Consider the following 18,479-nt stretch of genomic DNA (forward strand, 5'->3'; position numbering starts at 1 on the left):
CCTCCCCGATACTCAGCAAAAAGCCCTCCCCTCACAGTCCAAAACTCCTGGGCAGGATCTATTAGGCCTTGTTTTAGATGTGGGCTGTTAACTGTCTCACAACTACTGTATTTTAAGTGAAGGGTACATTCACACATCAGTTTGAACAAGGTTTTAAGTCAGCCCATAACAAGGTTTAGTTTCAGTACTGCTTAAATTGGGCAGAGATCCACTCCTGACTCCTTCCTATAAGCAAGTAATCCCTGTGAACAATGATTTTAAGATTTTTAGCTCAATTGCAAGGTAGGAGAGTTGAAGGGTTTTTACCTGGGTTAATATACAAAGCCCAATCTGGGTTTATTTAGTACAGGGGTTCTCAAACTTCAATGCACCGCGACCCCCTTCTGACAACAAAAATTACTTCATGACTCGAGGATGGGGTGGAGGGTGGGGGCAAAGCCTGAGCCCCACCGCTCCGGGCAGGGGGGCCAAAGCTGAAGCTCAACTCAGGGGACCTGCAACCTGAACTGAAGCCCTCGGGCTTTGGCTTCGGCCCTGCGGAGTGGGGCTCGGGCTTCAGCCCTGGGCCTCAGCAAGTCTAAGCCAACCCTGGCAACCCCATTTAAAGGGGGTCGGGACTTTGGGGTTTGAGAACCATCTTCCATCCAAAAATCTCTCAGCACTTTTCTGAGTCTCTGAAAGGAATCGCATATGATGCTTCTCTTTTTCAGATGTTATTCTGCCTTAATCTATTTACAGTTCTCTTTCCAAAGCTCGTCTACTTGTTATGTTTTACCTTTACTTGAGATTCAAGAGCATTAGTCTTTAATGAGCAATTCACCCAATAAATAAATACATAAAATGCTGAGCATTCTCCCTGTTTGCTGGGCTTCAGACAAGTGCAAATATTTAGGCTCACAGGCGGAGAATCAGACTAGATCTCCCTGAAATTTTTTTCTATCAAAGCAAATTAAAAGTTAGTATAGAAAAGTGTATTTAGAGTTCACAGAAGTTGGGTACATCAATGTCATTAAAATTAGTGTATTACCTAGAGTCCTTTCTATGCTCCAGAGCCTTCCTGTACATAAACTGTGGGAGACAATATTTCAGAAGATACAGAAGACACCTTTGTCAGTTGGTTCATTTTGGAATAAGATTGCTATAGTAAGGCTAGCGCCGTTCTTCTTTTAGAGAAATGAGCTTTGTCAGACCCCTGTTTTTAGATATTTTGGCTACACATTTGTGGGTCCTGGAGATTACTTGTCTCTAGAATGCTAGAGACTCCTCACTCCTCTCCACGGCCCAGGAATTGCTGAGGACCTGCGAGCTCTGAATAGAAGAATCTTCCTAATTGTGCAATTCTCATAGCATTTGTAATTTGGCATGAAGTCCTTACAAACTGTAAATCTACTCAGGGTGTGTTGCCTTTGTGGAGTCTGATGCACAATTCCCATATGCAAGATGCTTTAAGAAGTAATCTTTTTCAGCAGTGTGAGGAGCTGGAAATCATAACTTTTCAGGACCAGTGTGACAATAGAGTCTTTTAGAGGATTTATTATTATTGCTTACTATATCTCAGCATCCCATTTCTACAGCTACCTCCAGCGGAGATGATTTATTAAGGAAGTGACTGACTTTACAGTTCTTAATTAATCTGTTTTTCATCAGTTTATGCTCACTGAACCACTTAGAGTGAATTTTTTTTCAGTGTTTAAGAATAAAGTAATAAACATATATGTCTGGATGGGAGAGACATACTCATTTACAGACTAATCTAAAGATGAATGGTGACAGAAAAGAATTCCTGTTAACGGACGTGGTCTTAGACAGGATAGTTTTCTTTAAAGATGAACTGTCCTGAACAGATATCTGTTCTCCAAATGTTGAAGACAATTACACAGAGAAACTAGGAAACCTGCTTAGGGAGGAAATACACAGTGGGTGTCCCTACCCTGAGAGAGCCTTCCTCATGGCCTGATCCCAAATTAAAATGGGGGGAGTTTGACAATCCACCCAATAGTGAGAAGTGTTGTAGGTATATTATTATTCGGGAGAGAAGATGGCTCAAGTGCTTTGCCCAAAATTATGAAAAACAACCTGATCATATTCTATATATAGATCAATAAGTTTGTTTACTGGAAACTTTTGATGCAAATCTCTATACCCCATGAGCTGGTACTGACACTGGCAAATACTTTTAGACTGGGGTGGCATAGGTACAACCATTACTGCTTTAAAACCCTTATCCTAAAGTGTGTGTGTGTGTGTGTATAAATAAAATTATACACCTCTACCCCGACATAACACGAATTCAGATATAACACGGTAAAGCAATGCTCCAGGGGGGCAGGGCTGCGTACTCCGGCGGATCAAAGCAGTTTCACCTATAACGCGGTAAGATTTTTTGGCTCCCGAGGACAGCGTTATATCAGGGTAGAGGTATTAAGTGGTCATATCACAGTCTTGTTGGCATTTCCTCCTGGAAAATGAGAGAAATGATCAAAAGGTTTCTGTTGACTACAGAGAACTGAAACAGCTGTTGAAGCTATAAGTGTTTTTTTGGCTGGATTCAGCTCATGGCAGCATACGCTTAAAGTGGAACAGCTCTGCTTCCACTTGTCAGAAAAGAGAGGCTTTCCTTGGGAAGTGTTTTCATCTCCTTTTCTGTAAAATTTTGTAGAGTGATGGTCTCTAAGGGCATGCCAAGTGCCAGTGTTGCTGCCCAGTGCCAGTCTTTACATGGAAACCATGGGATTTAAGGCCCTAGCAGGACTAGAATGCCCATTGTTTAATTCTCCCCTTAAGCGCTAAATTGTCCTATGCTTGTGAGAGGCTGTTTGTTCAGTATCTTCCCAAATTCTAAACCTCCAGGCAGGTGAATATTATATTTGTAAAGAATAATGGTGAATTCTTACAAAGGATTCCTGCCTACCATGGACAATGTTCTGTAAATCTGGGGAAGGTGGGAGTAATTTCTGTCCCTTCCTTGATTCTGCTCAATGAGGAAGGCAGCTTGTATGTTTGAAAGAACAGTCATATGTATTGCAGTCACTTGCATCTTTCCTGTTCATGAATGAAATCATGAACTGTGCCTTTTCTGCATTTGTAATAAGTGTAAATATGAAATGACTATTCACAGAAGGTGGTGATTCATTCCTTGTGACTGGGTGCGTATTACTTTTTCATGAATGGAAATAAAAAATCTTTGGGGGAAGTGTTTTCTATATCAGCAACCTTGCGTAGAATGAAGTTCTGTTGTGACTGTATTCACAGAGGTAAAATAAAACCTAGAAACATGTTAACTATAGTTTGTTTGAAAACTGGGGGAGTTTTTTAAAAGCCTGTTTTAAGTAAACTGCATCTTTTAAAATTTCCTGAGCATCTGTCCTTCTCGCTTTGATGTGTCATGCCTGGTGATGCTATTAATAAAATACATAATTATGTGTTATGTAATAAAACCAAACTATCATGAATGTCACTAATGGATTATAATGACGTGGAGGCCTGGGAAACTCAGGGCCATGAAGCTTGCTGAAAAGTGACATGGGTAACAAAAGGAGATATTGTTTTGAAACATTTTGCCAGTAAACTAATTACATAGCAAAAGCAAGGTGAAACTGACGAGCTTGCTGATCTATGAAGTGCCAGTGCAGAGTGCTTCCATACTCTATCTGGCTTTGGGCAAAGAATTTTTTGGCATGGCCTGTTGCACCCATGAGACCAAAAGGAAAAAAGTTTGGCTATATATTAAAAATATGTGCACCCGCTTTGAATATATATGTATATAAAACTAAATTACATCTTGGAGAACTGCCCCTAAAATGCTGATTGGAAAGAATATGTAAGTGTTTTTGTTTGCTCTTATCTTTCCTTTGCTTCCATGTCTTTATCTTGTTCCATCTCCCACTTGCTTTTGTGTCTCTCTCCACACTCCACATCTGTTCTGTTCCCTTCCATGCTCCATGTCTCCTTCTATACTGTAATTAGCCTGAAGATTCTTCTGTCACAGTGTGGGCAGGCCTAATGATCCTCCAGCCTGGGCCAAAGTTCCTTTTGGTGCAGGGCCAGGGCTGGGCTGAGTTGCTGCTGTTGTGCACTTTTAAGGCTCTATACTTTGAACCTCTCTGCAGCAGGAGGCAGATGACACTTCTCTGAGCTGAGGATGCTAATAAAGCATTGTTAGGAGTGATGTATGTTAAATATTGGATCACTTGAATCCATCAGAGGTTTTACAAATCAAGTTCTTTGCTTCTTAAATCTTATTGCAAGACCCCCCAAAAAGCATTTTGTATCATCACTTTGCATCATTATCATCACCAGAACTTTGTCCTTCAGCTGTATGTTTTTGACTGGTTTTTGCTGTTGCATTTCTCTGCAGTTAGTGCTAAGAGTGACATTTTTACAGAATGGTTGCTTTTATTGTACTCATGACACTGTACCCTTGTGCTGGACACCTTTGTGTATTGTGATTCCTTCCCCGTGTATTGCAATCAAATCGAAACTCTGTTTGTTCTAGCCTTGTATTCTGTGTGCCTTTGTGTGCATTTTTAATGAGATGCACTTCAAGTCTTTCACTGCTTACTAGGGTGACCAGATGTCCCATTTTTAAAGGGATGGACAGTCCTGTATTTAAGCCCTCCTGCAGGTGTCCTGACTTTTTCTTAAAAATGGGCAAATTGTCCCATATTTTCTGTCTCCCCCCTTCACCAGTACTGGCGGGTCCTGATGCTGGCCGGATCCCTGCTCGCCAACCGCTCACCCACCAGCACTGAGTGGGAGGGTCCAGTGGCTGGTGTTGGGGTGGGTGTGCAAGGAGGCTGGTGGCGGGGCAAAGATGCAACGCACAGGGCTGACCGCTTCCTCTGCTGGTCTGTCAATGCAACCCCTGCTGTGTGCCAGCTCTTGGCCAGCAGGGCCCTCACCCCCGTCCCATTTCCGGATGGGGCTGGCTGCGCACTGCAGTGGATGGTGAGTATGGGCAGGTGCCAAGCGGCGGCCAGTTATGTCTCCTCTGCTGCCCACCCATCGTCCCTTTATGTGCTCCCCCTCTCTCTGTCCTCTCCTTGCTTTGCCCCTTCACCCCCCACCCCAGTCCTGTTGCTCCTCCATATCCCACCCAGTGGGGCACGTCCCACTCACCAACAGGCTCCTTCTTTTCCCCAGTGGGGCACGTCCCACTCACCAACAGGCTCCTTCTTTTCCTCACTGCCTATGGCTGGGCTGGCACCCGGGGAAAACGCAAGACTCTCTGGCCTGTGCACATGTGCCAAAGCCCCGCCCGGCACTGGCACCGGGAAGCCTCTCCGCCCTTCAGCTAAGTTCTAGAGTGGTGTGTGTGTGGGAGCGTGTAGTGAGTCGGTGTGGCTCCCCTCCTGCCCAGAAGAGGGAGCCCACGTGCAGGCACCAGAGTGGGTGGGACCACCACCCCCTGTCCCCGCCCCCCGGAAGTCAAGGGGCGGGACAGGAAGTATAAAGGCCAGCCGCCAGAGCTCAGTTGGCGGCCAGCCACCACAGGGAGCAGACGTGCGGCTGGGAGCTCCCGGCCAGGAGACCGTCGAAGACCCTAGCTGGCCTGAGCTACCCCGGGCCCGCTACGAGGAGGAGCCGCCGGAGCCCGTTCACGCCCGCTACTGGGAGAATCCCTGGGAACCGAACCCCACTAACCCTGAGGGTGAGACTGGACCTGAACCCCTTCGCCCCTGCTGCTATCCAGAGGAGCCGCCTGAGGACCATTGGCCGGACTTCCCGGCAGAGCTACCAGACTTGCCGCCGAGCCCGGGCAGAGAGGAACCCATGCAGGTGGACTGGCCCGATCCCGGCGCAACGACCGAGGTAGGCTTTGAGGGGGATCACGGAAGTAGCCCGGGGGTAGCCGACCCCGGTCCGGCTGCAACTGAGTGTGAGCCTATGTCAGTGTGTTGCGGTCTGGATACCCCACTGACCAGCAGCGGCAGCAACCGCTGTTAGGGCCTCGGGCTGGAACGCAGTGGAGTGGGTGGGCCTGCGTTCCCCCCTGCCACCCTCCGCACGGGTGGCAGGCTTCCCCCTCACCCAACGCTCGGCTACAGAAAGCCTGGGCTTTGAACTATTTGCTCGCTCAGCCCCTGCAACAAGGGCCTGAGCCTAACTGTGTTTGCCCCGCCCTGATCCAGGGCCTGGGCTCTGAACTATCTGCTCGCTCAGCCCCTGCAACAAGGGCCTGAGCCTAACTGTGTTTGCCCCGCCCTGATCCAGGGCCTGGGCTCTGAACTATCTGCTCGCTCAGCCCCTGCAACAAGGGCCTGAGCTAACTGTGTTTGCCCGCCCTGATCCAGGGCCTGGGCTCCTGAGCTTTAACTGTGGTTGCTCCGACTCTGCACCAAAGAGCCGGAGTCTCGGGACTAACTGACTGCTTGTACCCACAGTAGTGACTCGGTGTGGCTCCCCTCCTGCCCGGAAGGGTCGAGCCCCGGCTAGGACGTACTACAGAGCGATTTCCAGCCTGTTCCTGCCCCGAACCTGCAGCCTCCAAAGCAGCCCCTGGGGCACCCTCTTCACCCCCGCCCCCGCCCTGGCTCCTGCCTCCAGAGAGCATGGGGCTGCTCCATCCCCTAGGCACCCTCCCCTGCTGAGCCACCTCTCTGGCTAAGTTTGCTAAAGCCCCTGCAGTCAGGTTCCCTGGGCCCTGGTGTACAATGCATCCTGAGGGCTTAACCCCTTCCTGCCCGCACTGTAGCCAGAGGTGGCTGAGTTATGTAGGTGACCAGCAGCAGCCTGGAAGTGTTAGCTACCTTTTGACACTGTGCAGGCAGGAAGGGACAAGCTGTTTCCAGCCACATGGGGGGGGGGGCAGGAAGGGAGGAGGGGAAAGGGGAGATGAGCTCTGCAAAGACATGGGCCAGGTCATCCCTTCCCCCACTCCTCCTCCTTGTGGCTGGAAGCAGCTCCCATCCCTTCCCTCCCACACAGTGCCGAAAGCCTTCTGCTGGCCACATTCTGGTGTGAATCCTGGGAGAAATCTGGGGGGGGGGGGGCATGGGGCCTTGCGTGCGCCCCCCCCCCATGTGCTGCCTTGGGAAGACACAGCGCCAGGTACCAGTAGAGGCGGGTCAGTCCCGGGGGCCCAGCCAGGCATGTAAAGCGCTGGGTAGGTCAATCACCCCCTCTCCCCCTACCCCGTGTGAGGGAGGTGTACGGGAGTGTGGGTGTGTATGGGGGGGGGTAGGGTGTGTGTGTGTGTGTCTCTCCATGTGAACCCTAAAGCCTTGAAGACAAGAAGGTAAATAAAAAGAATCCAACTACATAGTATTTATTTTTAACAGGGGCTCAGTCAACTTGATGGTAATTTTAATGTTTGTACTGTTTAGTTCTGATTGATTGCCATTGAACTCGCTTGAATATGAGTAATTTTACCAGGTGTCTCATATTCAGCACAGGGAAATACAGTCACCCTACTGCCAGGGGCTGCTCCAGCATGTGCCTGGGGCGGCAAGCCGCGGGGGGGCAGTCAGGCTGCCTTCGGCGGCATGCCTGCGGGAGGTCCGCCGGTCCCGAGACTTCGGCGGCAATTCGGCGGTGGGTATGCTGAAGGCGCGGGACCAGCGGATCTCCCGCACGCATGCCGCCGAAAGCCGCCTGTCTGCCGTGCTTGGGGCAGCAAAATACATAGAGCCGCCCCTGCCTACTGCTTGCTAACAGTATCATTTGGGAAGCTCAATCTTCTTTAGCCCTCTGAAGCCAAGACCATTTTTTGTGGCAAATGTACTTTAAACCGGTTATTGCTTGTGCCAGTAACCAAAAATAATTTGTTCTCTAATTGGTCTATATGTTAACTATTCAAATTTGTGTGACTATCAGGCCTTTTAGGTAAGAATCAATGGTCTTGGCATCTGGTTTGTTAAAAAAGAAAAAGTGCCTATATCAAGTGACATTCTTGCACAGATCAAAGTTTCCTTGGCATTTATGAATTATTTTGTTTAGCAGTTTACTCTCCCCTTCATATTCCCATTTTGAATGTACTATGATTCCCAAGGCCTCTGATATTTTTGCCTTCCCCATCTTAGCTTCAGTACCACTTGCTTCCAGGAAAATTTCAAAGCACTGTAGTTATCTCCTTCAGTTCCCTTATCTAATGAAGATTCAGGGGAACTTCATTTGCTCTATTTTTGTCAGAGGTTTAGTTTGTCTTCCCCCATGTAATAAAGATGTGACATGCAAGAGTTCTGGTTACTGACCTGTCTTTATTAATTGGCCCCAGCCATCTGACATAGGCCTGTCTTATCAAAATTAATATTTTTGTTGCACAACAGTAGTTAGAATTCACGGACTCCAGTGGCTAATGTTACACACAATGGCTATTGTTACTCCCTCTGGATGGAGCATTCAATATTCGCAATGCACCATTATAGACAAGGACCTGAACCAAACCCCTGGATCACAACACCCCAAAACTCTGGGAAATTTCAGATTGCATCTGCACTTTGAAGCTATGACCCATTATTGCAAATACCTTTTGCCTATTTCATGCATATCTTGTCTGCTGTATGTTGAACAGTCTGCCATCTGCAACTGAAAGAAAGGAGGAAGCACATAGGTTGAAATAGAACCGAAGAAGGGATTAAAAACTAGTGAACATAGAAATCTTAATATTGATTATAAAGCAGGACTGTTAAGATCTAGGCAATTTAATGAATGAGATTTCAACATATTCTGAAGAAGATTATAGATGATGGAATCTCGTGTTGATGTTGACATATGAGGATTCAACAAACACTGAAGAAGAACGTGTATGTGAGTTCAGACCAATGCAAGAACCAAAAACATGCTTACATGTGAGACAGACAAGATTGTTCATGACCATTGCAGGCTAAAATTTTGTAAAGATTGTAAATGTGTAACTGAAACACTTAGCAAAATTCTTCATCTGTCCTTCATGAGAAGTTCTTTAGAATTTAGTAGAAATAATGATCTTTCTATAGAATTATAAACCAGTGTAGAGAATGCTATAATGTAATGCTCTGTTAAATTCTATATGATGACTTAAGACTTCTATAGGAACAATACCATTCTTCATTGCTTTTTAAAATAGTTTCTATAGAATCCTATTGATTTTATGCCTATTAATTCTATAAAAGCTTTTCCATAAGGGAGAATAGCAAGATGCTTTTTAAATAGCCTTAAAAGAAATCCACAATGGAGTCTCCTTCCAAATGAGTGAGTTGTGGCACATATGATGTCGGAATTTTTAAAATCCCCCAGTTACTGTTTTTCTTTTAAATGACATTTTACTGGTGTTTTAAAAATAAAGCAGTTGGGTTCTAGGCTTATGAAGACATTCAAAGAATGCTGCAAAGTTATTAGATGTCATTAAGTATGTCCAAACAGAGAGGACAGTCACATGACCCAGTCGTAGAAGGTCACACATACCACACAAAGCCCTTTTCGTGGTCTTTAAATCACCCTTGATGTTATGATTTGGAACACAGAAACAAGGGCAGGATAGGGATGAGAGTGTAATCATCGGGTGAATGTGCTAAGGCTACCAATTTATCAGGCAGGCATACTGACTTTCTTTGAACGTATATTTTTTGGGGGGTCCTTATTATTCTCTAGCTGATATTGCAGTTTAACACATACTATTATGCTATAATTTACTTTATCTAAAAATGAAGTAAGGCCTTTGCGTATGTGCGTCTGTCTGTCTCAGCACACTGGGAAGGAAGTTTGAATGGAAAATAAATGAAAAACATATCTTTAGAATGTAGGTGCAGGGGAAATAATGGTCAGTTGGAGAATATGGAGACTGGATAAAAATTACTGTTAGGAAGCAAATGTTTTAAAAAGAAAATTTGCAATGGAATAATGCTGCACTATTATCTTAGCCAGCATAAATATTTGTTAACGGCTCAGTTGTCAGTTAGGCATAAATTGTATTGGTTTCATCCATGTCACTTTTTTTATGATGCTGCACTGCTGTCCTGTAACCAAGAGTGTCGTCTTGTATAGTGAAAAGTAGTTAGTGTTTAGAAAGAAAGGGAGAGTGATTACCTTCAGTTTATTCTTACTAGATTTTAGACTATTTTATGATAACACACTGTACACACATATATCACACATCTACAGTCTAGTCTGCAATTGTCAGCCCTGAGGTTGGGGAGAATGAGGAGCAGGGTGCTGTTTTGCTAGGAAAGAACAGCCAGAGAAGCATGCCTAATCATGGGGAATCCAATGCAATATTTGTAGCTGTAATAGTGTCACACTGCTAGTGTTCTTCCTCCTCAGGTTTTGTGTGACTTGAACCTGGGCTTCTTGTTTCCTTCTCCAGCATCCTTTAGAATGATGTCCACCCAAGGCAACCTGTACAAGGAGCTTGCTCTGTCAGGAAGGAGAATTATGGGGAAACGGTCTGTCTGCCTAATCTATCGTGAACCCAGCAAGAAAGGAAAATTATTAATTTGATTTGTTTGTTTTTCTTTGAAAGTATTTGTCACAGTGGCAAGGCATTACAAATCTAGTTACTCCTTCTCTCCTTATTCTGGCCCAATGAGAGAGATTGTCACAAGCCACTTGAAATCTAGGAGTCAAATGTTTTTAAATATGAGTGCAGTTGTTAAAGGATGAGGAGTTCACTTCTACTTTCAGCAGGGAAAGAGAGCGGTGCCCCTCCCTGCTTCCTTTTACCTTAACCCCTGTATTATGTCCAGGAGTTGGTGGTCTTGTTCCAATTCCCACTGGATATGCATCACAGCCATCACTACTACTGTTCTCTCCAAATATGTCAATAAAGTAACGGAAAGTTCCTCATTCTCCTTTTCAGGTAGAGATCACAAACGATGTACAGTCCTTGCTACTTGTGATGCTGGCTGTCATGGTGGCCAAGATGGTCGGTGACTGGTTTAACATGTCCCTGTATAGCTCCTTACTGAAGTTGAAAGGCATTCCTTACTTAGACTCTGAACCTCTTGCTAGCCACAGGAAAAAACGGTGAGTTTACTAATTTTTCTGGTGTTAAAAGATTATGGGCCTAATTCTGCCCTCAGATACATGGGTAATCTTTGTTAATTTAGGACCTGATGCTCTGGAATATTGAATAAAGGACCAAAGGCAGGGCTTGTGCCATGCAAATACCACGGACAATGCCATGCAAATTAAATTACTGTATTCAATACTCAGACATCACTGTGATACGTGCAATAGCAATGCCTAAGCTAGCTAAGTAGGCAGTATTTAAAAGAAAGGTCTGATTGGTCTAATAGAGATTCTGTGAGACCTGTGAGGGAATCATGATAATTTTTCTGGTTTGGTTATTGGCTAATTTCTCGGGCTTGCTTATTGGCTAATGTGATTCTTGTCCTGGAGCATAGGAATTGCTGTGCCAGATCAGACTAGTATTTGGTCTAGTGCATTAGTCTGTCTCTGACCGCAGCCACTGCCAAAAGCTTCATCACTGTAGTGGACACTTATGTGATATCTGACCCATAGGGGGAAGTTATTCCCTACAGGTTGGCTGGTGTTGCAAGGCATGGGGTTTTATAGCCCTTATATTTTTATGTTGTCTAATGTAACTGTGTATTTTCTCATTATCCATATAAATTTCAGTTTAATTAGAAGTCCCCTTGCGCTTGCACTACGAGAAAAGATAAAACGGAGTGTCTGATTTACTTTCTCTGTACCATTCATTATTTTTCTCTTCTGTAAACTAAATAGCCCTAATCCTTGTTCCATGCAATATTTGCTAACCAGGAGTAAAGTAGAGCAATCTTGAGGAAACTATGAGGGAAAAAGTGAAAGTATTTATTTATGTATCGATCTGGGTTCTGACTGACTGAGATCATGTCTACACTCCACTTTTGAGTTGGAGGTGTAATTCCCAGCTCCAGGAGGCATACCTATGCTAACCATGATTGAGTTAGTGCTCTAAAAATAAGTGTTCTGCAGCAGTGCTAGCAGAGGGAGGGGTTAGACGCCTCAAGTACCTGCCTAGTGTCTCGGATGGGATTGCATCTTGGATGGGTAGTACCTCCTGCCCTGGGGGCTACAGTTCTGTTCTTAGTGCACGAGCTTGATCAGAGCTAATGCAGGTATGTCTACTGGAGCTGGAAATTATACCTCCAGCTCAAAGTGTAGACACCCAAAGTTTCTTTCTGTTTAACAGACTCATTTGAATTATTTTTAGCCAGGTCCAATAGCTCTTCATAGATGTCTACTGCTGTATTGCCTGTTTCCTTTAGTATTATGGTCCAGTGGACAGTCTTGATTCCTCAAAGGAACCTTTGGAAGAATCAGAAGTGATTCTTACTGTCCATGCTTTGTCACTTTTGACGATCATTACATTTGATAAAAAGTCGCTATCAGGCACAGGGGTTACTAACTGCATTTGATGCAAGAGAGAGCTAGCAATGTGGTAGGAGGAAATAAAAACAATCTGCAAAATTATGGATGTCCTATGTATGTAACATGGCAGATAAAACAGAGCAGAAAGGGAGATTAAAGTCTCCCTTGGTATTTCAGTCAGATGACATGGCCATGGAAAGAATTACAGCTGGTTTTCCTGGTTCAGAGTGAGGTCTCATACATTTGAAGGCACAGACATAGAAAAATATATCATCTCAGTCATTTCACTCCCACTCTGTTCCCTTCCCTCCTCTTCAGTCTCCTCCCAGGACCATTTTTTGTCTCCAGAGAGCTTTTTGAAACAGCTCAGTTGCTCTGCATATTAATGTTCTTTTAAATAAGACACAAAAGATAGCAAGGTCAGTAATACAGAAACTAGTGATGAACTTACCCTTGAAAATAACTGATAATTTGCATAGCTGAGTTATACACACACACACACACACACACACACACACACACACACACACACACACACACACACACACACACACACACAAGACATATCTGGAATTGCTTTCTCAAAAGCCATAATAAATTCCACTTGGCTCTTTCAAATAAAACTGGAAGGAACTTTGACTCTCTACATGCAGATCTGGTCACCCCATCTCCAAAAAGATACATTAGAAATGGAAAAGTTATAGAGAAGGGCAACAAAAATGATTAGGGGTATGGAACAGCTTCCGTATGAGGAGAGTTTAAAAAGCCTTTTCAGCTTGGAAAAGAGACAACTAAGAGGGGATGTGATAGAGGCCTATAAAATCTTGACTGGTGTGGAGAAAGTGAATAAGGAAGTGTTATTTACCCCTTCACATAACACAAAAACAAGGACTCACCCAATGAAACTAATAGCCATCAGGTTTAAAATAAATAAAAGGAAGTACTTCTTCACACAATGCACAGTCAACCTGTGGAACTCATTGTCAGGGGATGTTGTGAAGACCAAAATATAACAGGATTCAAAAAAGAATTAGATAAGTTCATAGAGGACAGGTCCATCAATGGCTATTAGCCAGAATGGTCAAGGATTCAACAGCCTGCTCTGAGTGTCTCTAGCCTCTTTTTGCCAGATGCTGGGTGTGGACGACAGGATGGATTGCCTGATGATTGCTGACATTGGCCACTGTGGGAAGACGGGATACTGGTCTAGTTGGACCATCGATCAGACCCAGTATGGCCATTCTTACATTATAATAACTTCTTATTTGGTAATGGAGTGGAAATGAGGGAAAGAGAGAGGTCCTACATTTTTGGCCTTTGGCACCCATAGCTAAAGAGGCCCAGCTTGGGTCTCCCCTTTCCCAGTACATCATAGATGTTAGAGATGAAAAATATCTATTGTATTAGCTCATCTAGTCCCTTAGGAACATAAGAATGTCCATACTCGGTCAGACCAAAGGTCTATCTAGCCAAGGATACTGTCTTCAAAAGTGGCCGGTGCCAATGCTTCAGAGGGAGTGAACAGAACAGTGCAATGTATCGAGTGATCCATCCCCTGTCCTCCAATCCCAGCTTCCTCCCAAGGCTGGGTATAATCAATTCCCAGCTAGAAGATGTGTCAGATATTAAACTGAGACCAGCAAACTATCCATTGACAAACAGGTGAACAATTAGGCCCAACGCTTTTGTTGCCTTTCTTGCTATGGAGCAGAGAAACTCACTTTGTTCTGCATTTCTGAACCTCATTGATCTCACAGTCTGTTACGTTCTGTGCTCTGCATGATAAGGCTCCCAATACAGCTGTATCTAATTCATGGCTGCTACAGAGCACCATCACTTCCAGCTATACTGCACACCACTATAAACACCCTCCTTATAAAAATCTAGTTCACTGGAACGCTCAAAGCTGCTAGCTGCCAGGGAATGCTCTTTAATGAGGGTAAAGAGTACTTGAACACATCTATGACTTGGCAACTCTTCCTGCTTTTTATAAGCTACTATACACTTCAGAGAGAAAGTATCTTAGAGGCTACTTTTTAATGGAACAAGTTTACTTAAGAGCTGAGTCAATCTGGTGCCAGTAGTTCTGTTTTGTTCTAGCTTAATATTAGCCTTGTCAAAGTTCTTATATAGTCTCCTGGGTGTTTCTGTATTACTTACCATATAAAGATGTATTTGGGAGCCAAGAATTCTGGCTGCAGAATATGTTATAGTGGGCTCATTATATGTTCCTTTTTTTTAAAAGTATATCAGAAGTGGTCTCATATTAAAGATCCATGGAATAAGGATGAGATTTTCTTTCCCTGTCTACTTTTCCCTGAGCTCATGCTGCAGACTTCAGATCCAGATATCAAACTAACCAGAGTTCGAGGATTGTTTTGGATCCAAGATCTTGGTTTGGCTCATTATAAAGATAGGGGCAATTAGTGAATTTCAGATGTGGTTTTGGATTTTGAAAATCCCTAGGCTTTGGGGGTGATCAGCCTTGGGGTTTTGGTAACAACCAGACTAAAAGATTCCTTACTCATTTTGCTGATGGAAGTCTTAATTCAAATAGAGCTTTCCAAGACATACACAGCACATCTCATTAAACCTCTGTTCAAAGCAAATGCATTTCATGCATAATCAGTGCTTACATCCTGATGGGCATTATAACAAAACAAAAGAGAAATGGAGAGAGACATATTTGCACATCAGAGGGCATATGGCCCATCTGTTATAGAGACTTGGGAGCAGATCCTGGTCCCTGCATTGGCAGCACAAAGGGAGGAGAGTGTTTCCCTAATGGAACAGCTGAGGGTTCCCTAGTGTGGGGAAAACCCTGGGTGCCATATAACTGGCACAGGAGACAAGCTAGAAGATGGGTGAGTGTGTTCTAAGTTAATGGCCCCAAATGGCCTCAGTTTTAGGGGAGTGTAAAGGTGGCATAAAGCCATCTTTGGCTGCTCTCTTCCCCTTTCAGCTCCGCTGCTCAGCATAGCTGAGGATTTTAGTAACATTCATTAGCTGGGAAGCTACTGTATGTAGCCAAATACTGTATCTACAGCCTAATAGTAAAGATACTTATTGAAGTACATCCAGTCTCCATTTATAAGTTCTGTTAGTTGAGAGAGGGGTTTTGGTCAGCCCACTTACCTGTGAATAAGCCTCCAGGTTCTGAACTCTCAAGAACCATTCATAAAAAATCAGGACTTTGTAGGTTTGTAACTGAATGAGAAATATTGTTTTATGTGCGCATGAATGAGATACTGAAATTATTGCCAGATGTAGTCTTACTACTGTGTGTTCACCTGAATGCCCAATATTTTTTTTTGAGTTTTTCTAACTGTCAAGTAACAATAGGCAGGGCTATTTTGCAGATCTGATCTGATCTGTCTGTCTATCCTGCTGTCATTCTCTCTCTACTTTACAATAATATATAGTATGTTATTGTGTTGACTGTTCTAGATTTCTCGCAAGGCTGATTTCTAATAGACAGACTTTTTCTATTATGGCACAAATAAATAAATTTTGTTTATTTTTGCCATAATAGAAAAGGTCTGTCATTCTAAAAATCAGTCTCGCTAGAGATATGGAATGGTGGTCATAATGATATATATATCATTGCAAAGTGGAGAATCTCTCTTATAGATTCAAGTCATTTTAAAATATGAAGTTTGTTCCTAGATAATTTTAATGGATTTCTTAATATATTAATATTATATCATTCATAAATCAAGTTGTCCTCTGATCCATTTACAAGATGGCTTCAATTTGTCATGTGAATGGAACTTTAAAGATGTTGTCAAAGCTGGCTTAAGTACAGGACACGTCTGTACAAAGTATGGTGATTCGAACTTCAATCTCCATCATGAATAGTGTTCTCCAGGTTACTTAGAATCATAAAATATCAGGGTTGGAAGGGACCTCTGGAGGTCATCTAGTCCAAACCCCTGCTCAAAGCAGGACCAATCCCCAGACAGATTTTTGCCCCAGATCTCTAACTGGTCCTCTCAAGGATTGAACTCACAACCCTAGGTTTAGCAGGTCTCCTGTTGACATAGAGTGGACATACACAGAACCAGTTACTGCACTGCATGTGAAGCCCTGGGCGTGTAAGGCCATCATAGAGCTGTTGCTAGTCAGTCTTAATTTGTAGGATGAGTGCCACTTATGCCTCTACAAACTTGGATGCTTAATGCTGGGTGGTTCCATGACCAGTTAGTATGCCAGTGTTCTAACATGCCCAAAGCTTAAACCAGAAAGCACCCGTTTATGCCATACATAATAAATGGGTTAGGGGACAACTATATTGCAGCTGAGTCCCTTGGTTGGTTGTAATGATGGTTAAATGTGGCCTTACATGATAGGCTCTGAGGTGAGAAAGGATAGCCCTTCCTGAACCTAGATTCTATATGGTGAGACCTGGTTTTAGTGAGCCAGATATGGTTGAGAGAGGATATCACATCAGATCACATGCCCGGAGCATTTCTTTCCTTCCCATAAATCTTTGATGTTTCTGATATCAGTTTCTCCTTATCAGATTTACATCTTTGAACCTACCTGTCCTATTTCTTCTTGACATTTTTGCTTTGTACCTTGTCCTTTGGATCTTACTGTGGGATTCAATGGCTGTGTAATTTGTCTGATTATGGTGCCATTCTGGTTTGTAAAATGCATATTTTAGGTCCTGCTGTCTGGACAGGATCAGGTCAGCTGGTCTTTTATCAGGACAGAATTTTCATGGGTGATAATTTACACAATTAAGACTAACCCAAAGGCTTAGATACACAGAGTCAAATTCTGGTCTCTGTTATACTGCTGTAAATCCAGAGAAGCTTTAATTAAGACTGGAATTTGGCTTTGTGTATGTAAGCATAAATCATCAGATTCTGTCTTGGTAAAAATACGTGGGGACTTGATCCAGTCTGGAGTGGAGGTCTTAAGACAAGCAATTTACAAACCAGAAGGGCAGTATGATGAAGTTTTATTCAACAAAGTCACTCTGGATTTATACTGGTGTGAGCACAGAATTTGGCCCACAATATGCATCTTACTGTGCATCTGACCTTGTAGAAGGATTGTCTTTCATTTAGGATCTGATCTTGCACTATTGAAGTCAATGGGTGTTTCAACATTGACTTGAGAGCCAGTAGAATCAGACTTTTACACTGGTATAGATCGGAAGTAACATAATTTAAACCAGTAGTTCTACACCAATGTAAAACTGGTGTTAGTGAGAACAGAATCTACCTCGCTAGAAGCATTAGACCTCTCACCAAAGCAGCTTTTTAGATCCTGCAGAACTCTTTCCAAAAACATCTCCGTTACCAGTATAACTCATTTTATGTTGAGGGAGGAGAATGTCAAATCCACACTCTCTCTTGATATGTTTTCTATTTCTGAGGAGTCCCACAAAACCAAAAGGAGAGACTTCTACACACTTTCCACAGAAAGAAATGGACTACAGCAGCACATGGAATGAATAAGTTTTATTTCAGCGGTAGTGCATGAGCCATTCCAGCCTCCTATAGGCCATTATGTAAAAGATGCATTGAGTCACTTCCAGCTGGGGGAAAGCTTGATACAGTTTCTCCTGGCTCAGCTAGAGGGAGACTCCTTTTTGGCTCACCTGCTGAAACTTGCTGCCTGTGGATCAGGAGGGTCACAGTTCAGAATTCAGATGTGGTAATGTGCAGGTGGAACACACAGCAAGTTCAGCAACCGGAAGGGATATTCCACTAATTGGTTAAGCCTGTTCTAATGTCTGGCCTCCAGTTGGCAGACACTTTACTGACATTTTCCACTTAACAACAACCAAACCCACCAGAAAACCAGATATGCTTGCACAGCAGCCAGTCAGACAAGCCCATTTTCTTGAAGATGTCATTACAAGTGATTTGAATTCAAACAGTTGTTCAGCAGAATAACTAGTTTGAACCAAAGCCTATTGAAGTCATTTAGGAGTCTTTATATTAACTTCAAGGGGCTTTGGATCAGGCCCTTAAATGAGTGTATAAGGGTATATGTTATGGTATCAGAATAAATATTTTCATTATAAATGTTTTAATGCTATTGAGATACAATGATATCTGTAAAAGGTAACAGAGGGTCCTGTGGCACCTTTAAGGCTAACAGAAGTATAGGGAGCATAAGCTTTCGTGGGTAAGAACCTCACTTCTTCAGATGCAAGTCATCTTGCATCTGAA

General features: G+C 43.6%; 1 protein-coding gene across 1 annotated transcript in view; it reads left to right on the forward strand.

The window, feature by feature from the left end:
* Positions 1-18,479, forward strand: part of LOC117871817 (chloride channel protein C-like) — a gene marked incomplete at its 5' end in the record, with an annotated part of 108,665 nt that overhangs the window by 59,025 nt on the left and 31,161 nt on the right. Inside the window, 1 exon segment of the mRNA XM_034759573.1 lies at positions 10,775-10,941. Within this exon segment, the coding sequence (XP_034615464.1) occupies positions 10,775-10,941 (167 nt within the window).

Source organism: Trachemys scripta, chromosome 2, assembly GCF_013100865.1.
Source record: "Trachemys scripta elegans isolate TJP31775 chromosome 2, CAS_Tse_1.0, whole genome shotgun sequence".
NCBI classification, from domain to species: domain Eukaryota; kingdom Metazoa; phylum Chordata; order Testudines; family Emydidae; genus Trachemys; species Trachemys scripta.